Genomic DNA, 13316 nt, shown 5'->3' with positions numbered 1-13316 from the left:
CTCGGCCGGCGCCCGGGGAGGCTCGGGAGTTGCGGCCCAGGGAGCCTGGAGATTGGCCGCATCCCCCGGAGAGTCGGCTTCGCCACGACGATCCAGATGCTGCGGCCCGGGACGCTTGACGAATCGGCGGCGACGAAAGCTGCGACTAGTCCCTGAGGAAAAGGGGCGGGGCAGAGGGGAGGAGGCCAGCCAGCGCTGGGGAAGCTTCAGTGGCGCGTTCGGGAGACGCAGATTCGCCGGGCGGGCGGGGCGAATCCCTGGACAGGATGCGCGCCGCTTTGCTCCTCTTCCCCGTCCCTTCCTTGCACGGCCAAAGTCTGAGAGGCTGCAGATTCGCCACTGTTCCCGGCCTCAGCCGCAGCCTCCCCTTCATCCGCCTTGCTGGAATCAAGAAAATAACGGCCCGTTAGCCAATCCCTGCTGGCAGAATCGACAACTTTTTCTGGATTTTTCTTACTGGCCCCAGTGAGAGGATAGCCCGCTTCTGACCCTGGGGAAAATGCCTCCAGCCCAGAGCTCCTGTCAGAGTCCGATGATAATTTTCAGCCGAGTATCGAGGGACCCGAGGAATTCTGAGGATCCGGCCTGGCGAATCTGCGGATTCCGCTGTGGGCGGGGCCGAGTCAAGGGGCGTGGTCAGGGCGTGCGGAGCAAGGGACTAGGGGGCGCCTCCAGGAGGACCCACTAGGACTCATCCGGATGGGAGGGGCGGCCGGGAGGTGGAAAAACACAACCGTGAGCAGTGACTCAGGCGGTTTGCCCCGCCTCGCACATAAATGCAGGGTGCCTTTCCTTCCCGTTACCGTCCTTGGGTGTCTGGCTGCTTAGGATGCCCATTTGCCAGATGGGGAGCGAGAGGCCTGTAGAAGGTGCTTTGCCGTACTCAAACCCACCATTAGTGGTTAAATCCAGGGACTGCTTCAAGGTTTTCTGATGAGCCTAGTGGGGCCTAAGTGCCCTTAAATGGGCCCTGTAATAATAAACGAGGTCCTACAGGAACGGGACTGGACTGGTGTCCTCCTGGCGTCATGGTCCCAGTGCCCGCTTCTTTGGCTATGGCGCCGTATGCTCACGGGATCCCTCCGCACGAGGGCAGCAGCGGCCCAGGCCTACACCTAAAACTCGGGCTGAGGTCTTCTTAAGGCTGAGAGCACCCTTTTGATCCCGTGTGGACGCCGGCACTCCCAGGAGGCCCCTTTTCCTGAGCTGAGGATGCCCCAGGCTCCTGACATGTGTACATCAGGCCCTCGCTATATGACCTTGGGCAAGCCATTGACCTTTCTAAGTTCCGGAGTCTTCCTTTAAACTCGGATGTCAATTTGTAGACAGCCAAACAGTGCAGAAAAGACCCTTAGAGCCTGGTTTATGCAAATTCACCATTTAAGTAATAGGAAAAGGTGGAAGGGAGACTTATCCAAGGTCTCACACCACAAGATAGAAGGTTAGGACTAACATTTTGAGGGAAATAAGCCTGAAAAAATTAATTTACGTGGAGGCATAGGTGTTGAGATCAGATTCCTTTCTGTTCTAGTTGAAAGGCACTGGTTCCTTTTCTCAAATCAAAGAGAGATTCCCATGTAAGGGGTAAAGACAGTCCAAGTTCAGTTTCATGGACTAACTGTGTGGTTTTGGGCAAGATCTGCAGCCTTCTTGGGCCTGTTTCCTTATCTCTGAAATGAAAATGATAAAGGCTTAACGCTTGAGGTGTTGGGGGAGTTAAATAAGATAACCTATGAAAGGCCCCTAGTATGTGGTAGTTGCTCAAGAAAGAAACTTGAGGCCAGGTGCAGTGGCTAACACTTGTAATCTCAGCACTTTGGGATGCCAAGGTGGGAGGATGACTTGAGCCCAAGAGTTCAAGACCAGCCTAGACAACATAGTGAGACCCTTCTCTCTAAAAAAAAAAAAAAAAAAAATTAATTAGCTGGGTTGGTGGCACATGCCTGTGGTACCAGCTATTTGGGAGGCTGAGGCGGTAGGCTCATGAGCCTGGGAGCTCAAGGCTGCAGTGAGCCGAGATTGCACAGCTGCACTCCGGCCCGGTGCGATGGCTCATGCCTGTAATCCCAGTACTTTAGGAGGCTAAGGCAGGTGGATCACTAGGTCAGGAGATTGAGACCATCCTGGCTAACACGGTGAAACACCGTCTCTACTAAAAATACAAAAAAATTAGCTGGGCATGGTGGCGGGCACCTGTAGTCCCAGCTACTCAGGAGGCTGAGGCAGGAGAATGGCGTGAACCCGGGAGGTGGTGCTTGCAGTGAGCTGAGATCATGCCACTGCACTCCAGCCTGGGCGACAGTGCGAGACAGAGTGAGACTCTGTCTCAAAAAAAAGAAAAAAAAAAAGTAAGACTGTCTCAAAAAGAAAGAAAAACCTATACTAAATACTCAGGGAGGGCCGGGCGTGATGGCTCTCACCTGTAATCCCAGCACTTTGGGAGGCCAAGGCAGGTGGATCACCTGAGGTCAGGAGTTTGAGACCAGATTGGCCAACATGGCGAAACCCCGTCTCTACTAAAAATATAAAAATTAGCCATGTGTGATGGCACACACCTGTAATCCCGGCTACTCAGGTTTCTCGGCTGAGGCAGGAGAATTGCTTGAACCCGGGAGACAGAGGTTACAGTGAGCCGAGATCGCACCACTGCACTCCAGCCTGGGCAACACAAGACTCCATCTCTAAATAAATAAATAAATAAATATATAAATAAATAAATAAAACTCAGTGGAAGAGATAGAGACTCTGAACTCAGAGACAAGAGTTCAAAGCCTATAGCCTTGGAATAACTCTCCCCATTCAGAAGCTGTTGGCTCTTGTTAGCATCTGACAGGGTTACACCTGAAACCCACTCCCCTCCCAGGTCCTGTCCACCCAAACTTGTCACCACCCAGCTCTTGGGAACAAGTAAAGTTATCCTAAGAAGGCCTGCCCTGCATCCCGTTCACAGCAACAGAGACATCTGTGAAACATGATTTATTATATAAAACAAGGTGCATCCAAATTCAGTGTCAGAAAAGCTTTGTATTCCAAGGGCTAAGGACTGGACCTTCTCCCTTAAAACCTCCTCACCTAACCCTTGCTAAGGACTCAGGCCCGGGGCAGAGGCTGTCAGTCTCTAAAGATCCCAGCCCTGGCCCGGAGGGGAGAACAAGTTTGGTGCATAGCGTGGTGCTAGGGCAGTGGGTCAGGCACCATCCCTCCTGCGAGTGGCCATAGGTCACCACGGTGGGGGAAGGTGGGGAGCTCCAACCTCCAAAGATAGGTTCATTGTAGGAAAAGCTAGACCAATGCCTGGGGTAGAAACACCCAAATCCCTCTACAACAACTAAAGCAAGAATGTGGAACCCATCAAAATCTTCCCCCAAAATGCCAACCATAAAATAGATTCTACAGAAATAAAGCAAGGAATCCCAGCACTTTGGGAGGCCGAGGCAGGAGGTTCACTTGAGCCCAGGAGTTTGAGACCAGCCTGGGAACATGGTGAAACCCCGTCTCTACAAAAAATACAAAAAAATTAGTCGGCTGTGGCAGTGCACACCTGTAGTACCAGCTACTTACTACCTGGGAGGCTGTGGTGGGAGAATCTTTTGAGCCTGGAAGGTCGAGGCTACAGTGAGCTGTGACTATATCACCACACTCCAGCCTGGGCAACAGAGAGAGACTCTGTCTCAAAAAAAAAAAAAAAAAAATTAAACCAAGGGTTGGCTGCCTTGTGATCTTCCCATCCTGTATAGGAATGGAAATGGTGGCTAAGGTCAGCACCGAAGGTCCCACAAGCTCTCCCTGCCTCCCCTATATCTAAGGCATGATCCTTCAACTGAGGCCAGCCCAGGTGCAGAGTAGCTTGCAAAACCCAAGGGACAGACTGATGGGGAAAATCCCTGGGAATGTGGGAGCTGCCCCAAGGCCCAGCCCTGAGGACCCTGCAGGCAAGAATCTGACCTCTGCCTGAGAGTGGCCACTGCAAGTGGCTCCAGCCAGGGGATGGGGGGAATGAGGTCTGTAGGCCCCTGAGGCCTCTTGCAGACCCGGGAGGGAGGCAGTGCTTGCAGCAGTGGCTAACACCAGCCTCACACAGCCTGCAGCTCCCCCTGCAGGCGATTCAGTTCCTCTAGTTCCTGCTTATAGCGGTCAGTCTTGTGTGCCACCAAGGAGCGGTAGAAATGCAGGGCAAAGGCCACAAACACGAGCCCCACGGGTACCATGATGGCTGTGGAGGCCATCGCTGCTTGCCAGCCTGGCCCATGGGACCCCCCACCACCACAGGTTTGCCGGGGTGGGCAGGCTGGCTCAGCCTGGGACGGTGCTGTGGATGCAGAGGATGGTGGGAGATTGGAAGCTGGACTAGGGGAGGTAGCCACTGGTGCCAGAGTCCCGGGCACCCGGGATGTGGGCACCATGGGGGTCTGTGTGTCCAAGGGAGCCCCAATGGGCACAAACTTGACCCAACCAACCAGGACAACTTCAGCAAGGAAGAGAAAGGTGCCCAGGGCAGTGGAGAAGCCCCAGGCCAGCTCCACGTAGCGGTGCAGTCTCTGGTGTGGTGACTGGTGGACAGAGTTGAGGTTGTGGATGTTGCTCACAGCTTCAATGTGGGGCAGCAGACACGTGGAGACCATGAGTGCAAAGAGGTGCACAGCCACCAGCACGGTGGTGCAGGCACTGAAGGCCACCAGCAGGCCTGGCGGGTACTCGTGGTCGCTCTCCAGCTGCACCTCCACCATGGCCACCTGCAGGGACAAGAGGGAATGGACTGACTCCCCATAACCTCCTCAACTGTAGAGATTTTTTCCACCTATTGGGATACATCACTGATACGTATCCCTAGGACCTGGAACTGTGCCTGGCAGAAAGCAGAGACATTCAGTCTCCATTGAGTAAACGAATGGACAGCTTTGCAAAGGCTCTGTTCTGTTCTGGTTTCCCCACCTGCCTATCAAGAGGGCTGGATGGCCGGGCGCGGTGGCTCATGCCTAGAATCTCAGCACTTTGGGAGGCCAAAGTGTGTGGATCACCTGAGGTCAGGATGGCCAACATGGCAAAAACCCGTCTCTACTAAAAGTACAAAAATTAGCTGGGCATCGTGGTACATGCCTGTAATCCCAGCTACTTGGGAGGCTGAAGCAGGAGAACTGCTTGAACCCAGGAGGCAGAAGTTCGAGTGAGCCAAGATCATGCCACTGCACTCCAGCTTGGGCGACAGAGCAAGACTCTGTCTCAAAAAAAAAAAAAAAAAAAAAAAAAAAAAAAAAAAAAAAAAGAGGGCTGGATGACTTGCTTCTGACAGGTTTACTGCATAGGGATCAAACAGCAGATTCTGGAGCTGGGCTGCCTGGGCTCATTCTGTGCTCGAGCTGTGTAATCTTGAGCAAGTCAGTTCTCTGTGTGCCTCAATTTCCTATCTGGAAATGGAGATTGATAACAGCACCTCCCTGCCTTCTAGGGTTGGTATAAACATTAAATGAAATATACATGAAATGGGCTGGGCGTGGTGGCTCACGCCTTTCATCCCAACACTTTGGGAGGCCGAGTCGGGTGGATCACCTGAGGTCAGGGGTTCAAGACCAGCCTGGCCAACATGGTGAAACCCTGTCTCTACTAAAAATACAAAAATTAGCTGGGCGTGGTGGTGTGCACCTGTAATCCCAGCTACTCAGGAACTTTGGAGGCTGAGGCAGGAGAATTGCTTGAACCCAGGAAGCAGAGGTTGCAGTGAGCCGAGATCACACCACTGCACTCCAGCCTGGGTGACAAAGTGGGACTCTGTCTCAAAAAAAAAGAAAGAAAGAAGGAAGGAAGGAAAGGAAGAAGGAAAGGAAGAGGAAAGGAACAGGCCAGGCACAGAGTAAGCACTATGTACGTGTTTGCTGTTCTTGCTATGGTGAGTGCTAAAGTCTGAGGACAGAGTTTACAAATCAGCACACTGTGGACCACTTCCAGCTTGCAGACGTGTTTTGCTTGGCTCACACAGTGTGTTTCTTAAAAAATGGAAGATGTTGCCAACTTGTAAAACCCAAGAGAGTTCTTATATCCCTATTTCCAGATCCCCTTGAAAACTTGGAAGAACTGGCCACACTTGGCCCGCGTTCCTGCACGGCAACTATCAGCTCAAATCAGTCATGGTTGCTCCCCTTGGAAAGGTAATGGGGTCTCTCTCTCTCTCTTTTTTATTTTTTGTAGATGCCAGGTCTTGCTATGTTGCCCAGGCTGGCTGGACTTGAACTCCTGGGCTCAAGTGATCCTCCTGCCTTGGCCTCCCAAAGTGCTGGGATGAAAGGTGTGAGCCATCACCCTCGATGTCAGGGGGTCTCTTGCTTGCTAGTCCCTACCCAGCCAACTTGGCATCCATATTACTTGCCTGGCCCTTTGCAGACATTTAAGTTGATGACCCTATTCTAGGAATGTATAAATTTGGAGTCTGGAACCAGACTGCTTAGGCTCAAATCCTGCCACTTACTTGCTGTGGGACCTTGGCCAGGTGTCTTAACATCTCTAATCCTCAGTTTCCTCATCTGTAAAATGGCCAGAGTAGCAGTACCCACTTTGTAGGCTAACAGATGATGTACATAAAGGCACTGAGGGCAGTGCCTGGTGCTTAGTGACAGCTGGATACAATTTGTATAATGCTATTCTAACTTAGGCCACCTGAGTTTCAGAATCCCACTCTCTCCCCATCCGTGGTTCTTGTAGGGTCCATTCGATTGCTGTGGGCCTGGGGAAAGAAGAAGGTAGGTGTAGAGGCTGGCGGGTGGAGGCAGGAAAGCAGGGCTGAGTATTTTGGGAAACTGGGCCATGGCAGGTGTCAGGAGGTGTTTTCCACAGACAGGGATCTGGGCCAGGCTTAGTCCTGGTTTCTCCCAGAGCCTGGTCCAGCCTCGGTCTCCCCTGCTAGGATTGCGGCCAGTCCTGCCCCCAGAACCTAAACCTCCAGCCCCTTACTCCTGCAGAGAAGGCTCAGGCCACTAAGCTGTCACCCCAGCAACCTGCACGTTCTGCTGTGGAGGGATTGTCTCCTTGGGAACAGGCTGGACCATGGGGTTGACCTCCCTCAGCTCAGGTGGCTGCTGCCTTCCCTCTGCAGGCTGTGTAGATGAAGGGGCACCAACGCCCTGTCCCCAGGTGATGCCCCCCATCAGGAAAGGTAAGCCGGTCTGTGGATTCTGGGAACCCACGTAGAAGACCATAGGCTTATGATGACCCTTAGGGTTAGAGAGTTTCCCTGTCATTGTTCAAATATGGAGGTTATGACACAGATGGGGCAGGGACTAGCCCAGATCCCCTAACTCCATGGTCCCCACCCCAACTGCCTCTGATATCCATCCCCACAGGAGTGCGTTCCCCAAAGTACCTCCTGCAGCTCACTTTCTTCTTTTTCCTGGGGTGACAGTGGGGAAACCCCAGACTAACAGAGCAGCAACCCTGGGTCCCAGTTCATTCACTCCTGCCCAGAGGCGAGACCTTTGCTTTCCACACCTGTCCAATTGGACTAGCAGGCTAGTCTGAGCCATCCTTGGTGAGTGGCCTGCTCTGGCATGCTTGGCTCACCCTGGGGCGGGTACTCGGCGGGCTACAGAGGGCGCACCCTCCATGATCTCACAGTTTCCCACTGGCTTGCAAGGGGGGTGGAGGCCTGTCCAGGGTCACATAGCTGGCCACAAGCAGGGAGGAGCCAGGACTGTGTCTGTTGATCCTCACCCTGGGACCTCCCTCCGTCCCACTTCCTGTGAGGCCACCGCTGGGACAGACCGTTAGCCGACACCATCCTCCTGCACCTGTGGTTTATCAGCTTGAGAATCGCTTATCAGTTTCCTCATGGGCCTTCTCCCCAGCGTCTCCCTCCGGGGCATGATCTCTTGTCAGTTTTCCTGGTTGACACTAGCACCCCTTGGGCCCGCTGGAGAGTGGCCACTTTCCCTGGGATGGGCCCAACTTCAGCTGGGTGACACTGCCACCCAGCTGATCCATCTCGAGCACCCCCGCCTGTTGATGCAGCCCCCCACCCAGCTGACCTGCCTTTGAAGCTGGCACTGGGACTTAGGAACCACTTCTGCCAGGAACAGGTTCCGTCTGAACCACTCTGCCTTATCGTTGCAGTCAACCCCACTGGTGATTTGTTCACCCCACTCCCTCTATGACACCTTTAGGACCTTAGTGTCCTCCGGTGGCCCCATCTCCTGGGGGCCCCTGTACACACACATCCGTTAGAAGGGACTTGCTCAGTCCCTTGGGACCTTGTTCCTTCCCCCTTGACGAAAGCCCCCTCTGCCCTATGTCCCTTGGGACCTGTTTGCCCCCCCCAACCTGTGCCCCCCACGTGCTCTGCCCCACCGTTTGTCCCCCCTCCCGGCCCCTCACCATGGCGAAGCCCGAGAGCAGGGCGGACGTGCGGCTGGAAGCTTTGAGCTTGGCCCGGCTGAGGTAGAGGCGGCGCCAGCTGAGCGCCCGCAGCGAGTGCTGACTGGCCCCCATGAGGTCCAGGTAGCCGCGGTGCACGAACTCCCGGTACGTGGCCGAGCCTGCAGGGCTCTCGCCCTCCGGGTTCAGCGGGGCCTGCTCGCACGCGTCCTCCTCGCCGCCCTTCATCCTGGGGGCGGCGGCACCAGGCGGTCACTACGGGGCGGAGGCGCCTCGGGGGCCCCAGCCGGGCCGGCCCAAGCCCAGGGGCGGCCCCATCCCCCGATAGGGCAAGCAGGATGCAGGCGGCGGGCGCCCAGGAAGAGGCGGCCCCAGCGGAGCAGGAAGAGAGGCGTCTGCAGGGAGCCCCAGGGGCCGGAGCGGGACAGCGGAGGCCGAAACAGGAACTGGGGCAGAGGCGGAGCCGGGCTGGCCACATGATGGGGTGGAGCCGGGGACCGAGTCCCCCTGGTCCCGGGCCCACAGAAATTCCCCGCGACCCCTACCCACCAAGAACATCATCTAAACACCCGGACCCCACCGAGGTGCACGCCAGCCACAGCCACCTCCAAGGTACAGCTGGATACCCCAGGTGTCCACACTTTCCAATCCCTCCCAAAATGAACCCAAGAGAGGTGAGGCCACTCATCTGTAGGTAGGGACCCTGCACACACACACACGAACTCCGCAGCCCCGGCTGGAAGATTTTGAATTTTATAGCAAACCGTATTGTACAGACCCGGGGCCCAGGGGCCCAGCCCGGCTGGGTCCCCCGCTTGCCCCTTGCCGGGCTGCCTCCTCCCTCCCTCAAGCGGCCCCATCCTCAAGCCTCTCGCGATCCCCAGGCCCCTCCCCTCCGGCCTTTGGTCCGCCCAGCCCTCCCCCCACCCGCGCACCTCCCTGTTACCTGAGGTATGTGGATAGATCTCCCCTCCCCTACATGGTAAGCCCCGGCCCCCCGGAGGCCAGCGTGAAGGGGCGGGACCTGACCCGGCTCCTCCCCCGGGCTCCGAAGCCCCACCCCTCGCTGGAAGAAAGGGCGGGAAGGAGGGCCAGCAGAGTCTGTTACTAGGTTCCCATGGCAACTAAGAGGGGCCATTTCCAGCCTTAGCACTGGCATCGGGAGGTGTCCGTTGGCTGCTATTTCCATGGCAACCAGGAGTGGCAGTTCCCTGGGCAAATGGGATACAAGTTTCCGTGACGATGAAAGAGTGGGAAGAGCCAGGCTGGAGGAGTCCCATAGTCCCCATCCTTGGGCTTGCGCCCCCAGCCATAATGCAGGTCCGGCGGGTGCCGCCGCTCAATACAGTAAAACAAGAACGAGCCTGGGGGTGGCGCAGTCCCAAATGGGCACCCACCGGCCCGGTCTCAGGTCTCAGTCCAAGCTGGTCCAGTCCCCCTCACACTCCGGCTCCCCCAGGTCCGAGGTTCCCCCGGTTCAAGTAACACTTCAGTACAGATGAATGTTCAAGTATTGTGCGGAGAGGCGGGCAGGGGTTGGGGCGCCCCTCGCCACTCCCCTGGGCCGCGAGCTGAAGAGCGGCTGCCCGCGGCCCCCACTCCTTACAATAGCTGCCGTTTTCAGTGACGTTCAAGGAGTCAGGGTCGGGGGAAGGAACTGAAGCCTGGGGAGGGGGGAAGCAGAGAGGTGACCCCCAAGGGGGTATTGCTGTCCCCACACCTGCTCTCATCCCCACCTCCAGCTCAGCCCCGGCTTGCCCCTGGCTCCCCTACCTCTGACACCTGGATACCCAATTGCTCCTCCGGTTTTCCTTTTGTGGCCCCCCCCCACCCCCCAATCGAAGTAACTGGTCTTTGTTCCCTGAACCCTTGGTGGTCTGCTGTCTGCCCCGCCCCCCGCCCTTCCACCTCCCCCAGCCCCTGGCTCCCATATCCTCTGTGTGTCCTTTCCCCATTCTCCCCCCCAACACTTGAACCATAACCCCCCTCCCACCGTCCCTTCGGCTCAGCACCCTCCAGTACCTCTGACCCACTCCCCCCAGGGGATGGACAATGAAGCAGGTAGCAGGGGGAGGACAAGGGAAGGAGAAACCCCCAGAGATATCAGTGCAGGGGGGAAAGAAGGGGGTGGCTGGCTTGAGTCCCTGGGTGGGAATCCCAAGTCACTGACACTCAGGAATCCCGGGGTGGTGAGGTGGGAACCTGGCCTCCCAGCAGGAGTGAAATGAAGCCGGAGGTCCAGGCTCCTGTCGAGTCCGGGGGAGGGTGGGGGGCGCCCAACTAGCTGTCCTTGAGAAGCAGCTTCTCCTCAGGGCAGCGGAAGGGGCCAGGGGGCCCGGCGGCTGCCAGCCGGGCACAAGCTTCGGGTGAGAGCTGGCGGCAAGAGCGCAGGTCTAGGCGGCGTAGACGAGGGCAGCGGCGGAACAGCGGGAGGCAGTGGTCCGTTAGGCGGTGGCAACCTGGGGATGGGGCAGTGGCAGCTGAGACCAGGCAGGTGAGCAAGGGGTTGGCACTGGCCGTGGGGACCCACAGGCTGGCAGGACAGATGGGGGACTGTGCTTACCAGCAAGATTGAGGTGCACCAGGGTCTCCCGGAGTGGGGACGTGGGGGCCGTGAGGAGATGAACACTGGGGTCCCCGACGTGGGCGCAGTGGCTCAGGTCCAGGGCGCTCAGCTGGGGTGCGTGGCGCAGCAGGAGCCGCAGGGAGGCATCTGTCAGCTCCAGACCTGCCAGGCGCAGTTCTGCCACCCCCTGCAGCCGACCACGGCTCTCTGTTTGCCCTGGGCAGCCAGATGAGAGGTCAGCACTCCTGGCCACTCCCATCCCTGCGCCCAGGTATCCAGACCATCTCTCCTCCACCTGCTTCCCACATGAGTGAGTGACCTGTTGCACTCTGCGGCTTGCTCTTCTCAAAAACACCCTCATGACCTGACCTCATCTGTCCACTCCTCACATCACCTCATCAGAGGCCTTCCATGATTATTGTATTTGAGACTATAATATTCTGCCAGGCGTGGTGGCTCACGCCTGTAATCCCAGCACTTTGGGAGGCTGAAGCGGGCGGATCACAAGGTCAGGACTTCAAGGCCAGCCTGGCCAACATGGTGAAACCCCGTCTCTACTAAAAATACAAAAATTAGCCGGGCATGGTGGCAGGTGCCTGTAATCCCAGCTACTCAGGAGGCTGAGGCAGGAGAATCACTTGAACACAGGAGGTGGAGGTTGCAGTGAGCCAAGATTGTGCCACTGCACCCCAGCCTGGGCAACAGAGCGAGACTCCATCTCTAAATAAATAAATAAATAAATAAATAAATAAATAAATAAATGAGTCTGGGGACCTCCTCTCCTCTCTCTTGCTAGCTGTCTTGCCATGTGACATGCAGACTCCTTCACATTCCATCAAGAGTAAAAGCTACCTGAGGCCTCCCCAGAAGATAAGCAGATGCAGGCACCACACTTCCTGCACAGCAGAACCCTGAACCAATTCAACCTCTTTTCTTTATCAATTACCCAGCCTCAGGTATTTCTTTATAGCAATGCAAAAACTAATGTAATTCCCCACACTCCCACCACTTCCTTGCATCAATTTTTCCTCTTTTCTCACCATTTGACATATTCTATGCATTTTTCTGACATATATACGTTTTCCTTTTCTTTTTTACCCCCCGAGACAGAGTCTTGCTCTGGTGTGCCGTGGTGTGATCTTGGGTCACTGCAACCTCCGCCTCCCGGGTTCAAGCAATTCTCGTGCCTCAGCCTCCCGAGTAGCTGGGATTACAGGCGCACACCACCATGCCTGGCTAATTTTTGTATTTTTAGTACAGACAGGGTTTCACCACATTGGCCAGGCTAGTCTCGAACTCCTGACCTTGTGATCCACCCACCTCAGCCTCCCAAAGTTCTGGGATTACACACATGAGCCACTGCGCCCGGCCATATATACATTTTTCTTATTAATCTTTCTCTCCTGCCACAAGACTGTCACTACTACCAAGGCAGGAATTTTTGCCTGCTGTTCATTGCTGTAGTGCCAGCGACTGAGACACAGTAGGTGTTCAATTTATTTTCGTTCATTCATTCATCAGACACATGACATCCCTGATGGGCCTACCATCCAGGCCCTTCTCCCACTTCTCTCCCCTCCATGGTCAGTAAGTCCCCATCAGGAGCCTCTCTTTTCTCCCTGGTCACCACTCGGGGTCAACACAACTGGTGCCTGAACTCCTGGCCCAGCCTCCTCACCTGCTCCACTTCTCTGCTCTTCTTTCTGGCATCCAGAAAGCTGATCTCAAATACAAATGGGGCAGCATCCCTTCTCTAAAACTCTCTGAGGGTGCCTCAAAGAGGTCTAGCCTCCTTGGTAGAACATCCCAGTTCCTATAAGGTCTCAGCTGCTAACTCCTCTCCCTTACCCCTGAACACCTGGGCCACATTCCACAAGTGGCCCTGCCTGAGAGACTCTGCCTGCCCCATGTCCCTCTGTCCCTGATTTTCAGGTCTGAGCTCACAGGCTCCCTGCTCCCCAATCTGCAGGATCCAAGTGTTCACACCCCTCATCTTGGCATCCAAAGAATATAGTCTACATTTATTTTATGCCAATGGCTCTCAAACTAGAGAGGCTTCAAAGTCACCTGGAAGGGCTGGTTAAAAGGGATTGCTGGTCCCAGCTGGGCGCGGTGGCTCATGCCTGTAATCCCAGCACTTTGGGAGGCTGAGGCAGGTGGATCATCAGGTCAGGAGTTCGAGACCAGCCTGGCCAACATGGTGAAACCCCGTCTCTACTAAAAATACAAAAAAATTAGTTGGGCGTGGTGGTGCATGCCTGTAATCCCAGCTACTCAGGAGGCTGAGACAGGAGAATCACCTGAACCCGGGAGGCAGAGGTTGTAGTGAGCCGAGATTGCGCCACTGTACTCTAGCCTGGGTGACAGATCAAGACTCCATCTCAAAAAAAAA

The 13316-nt window shown here is 55.7% G+C and overlaps 2 protein-coding genes across 5 annotated transcripts in view; both read right to left on the bottom strand.

The window, feature by feature from the left end:
* Nucleotides 1–2961: 2961 nt before the first annotated feature.
* On the bottom strand, nucleotides 2962–8807 carry ORAI3 (ORAI calcium release-activated calcium modulator 3). 2 transcript variants are annotated; one of them, XM_011982498.1, is made up of 3 exons: nucleotides 8359–8807; nucleotides 4428–4733; nucleotides 2962–4298 (listed from the first exon to the last, which is right to left on the bottom strand). In XM_011982498.1, exons 1-3 carry the CDS (start codon nucleotides 8584–8586, stop codon nucleotides 4074–4076), a joined length of 759 nt encoding a protein of 252 aa, XP_011837888.1. In that variant the 5' UTR covers nucleotides 8587–8807; the 3' UTR covers nucleotides 2962–4073. The 2 variants fall into 2 exon arrangements, with proteins under 2 accessions (XP_011837888.1, XP_011837887.1); XM_011982497.1 differs by having other exon boundaries at nucleotides 2962–4733.
* A 282-nt stretch (nucleotides 8808–9089) lies between these two features.
* The window catches only part of FBXL19 (F-box and leucine-rich repeat protein 19), a 27235-nt gene continuing 23008 nt past the window's right edge, over nucleotides 9090–13316 (bottom strand). For all 3 annotated transcript variants that reach the window (XM_011982499.1, XM_011982501.1, XM_011982500.1), the window contains exons 10-11: nucleotides 10922–11140; nucleotides 9090–10817 (exon numbers count right to left, since the gene is read on the bottom strand). In XM_011982499.1, the coding sequence (XP_011837889.1) occupies nucleotides 10639–10817; nucleotides 10922–11140 (398 nt within the window). In that variant the 3' untranslated portion in view covers nucleotides 9090–10638. The remainder of the gene's footprint in view (nucleotides 10818–10921; nucleotides 11141–13316) is intronic.

Source organism: Mandrillus leucophaeus, unplaced genomic scaffold (assembly GCF_000951045.1).
Source record: "Mandrillus leucophaeus isolate KB7577 unplaced genomic scaffold, Mleu.le_1.0 Scaffold24, whole genome shotgun sequence".
NCBI classification, from domain to species: Eukaryota; Metazoa; Chordata; class Mammalia; order Primates; family Cercopithecidae; genus Mandrillus; species Mandrillus leucophaeus.
Note: the sequence above shows the minus strand (reverse complement) of the source record. Positions and strands in the feature narration are given on the sequence as shown.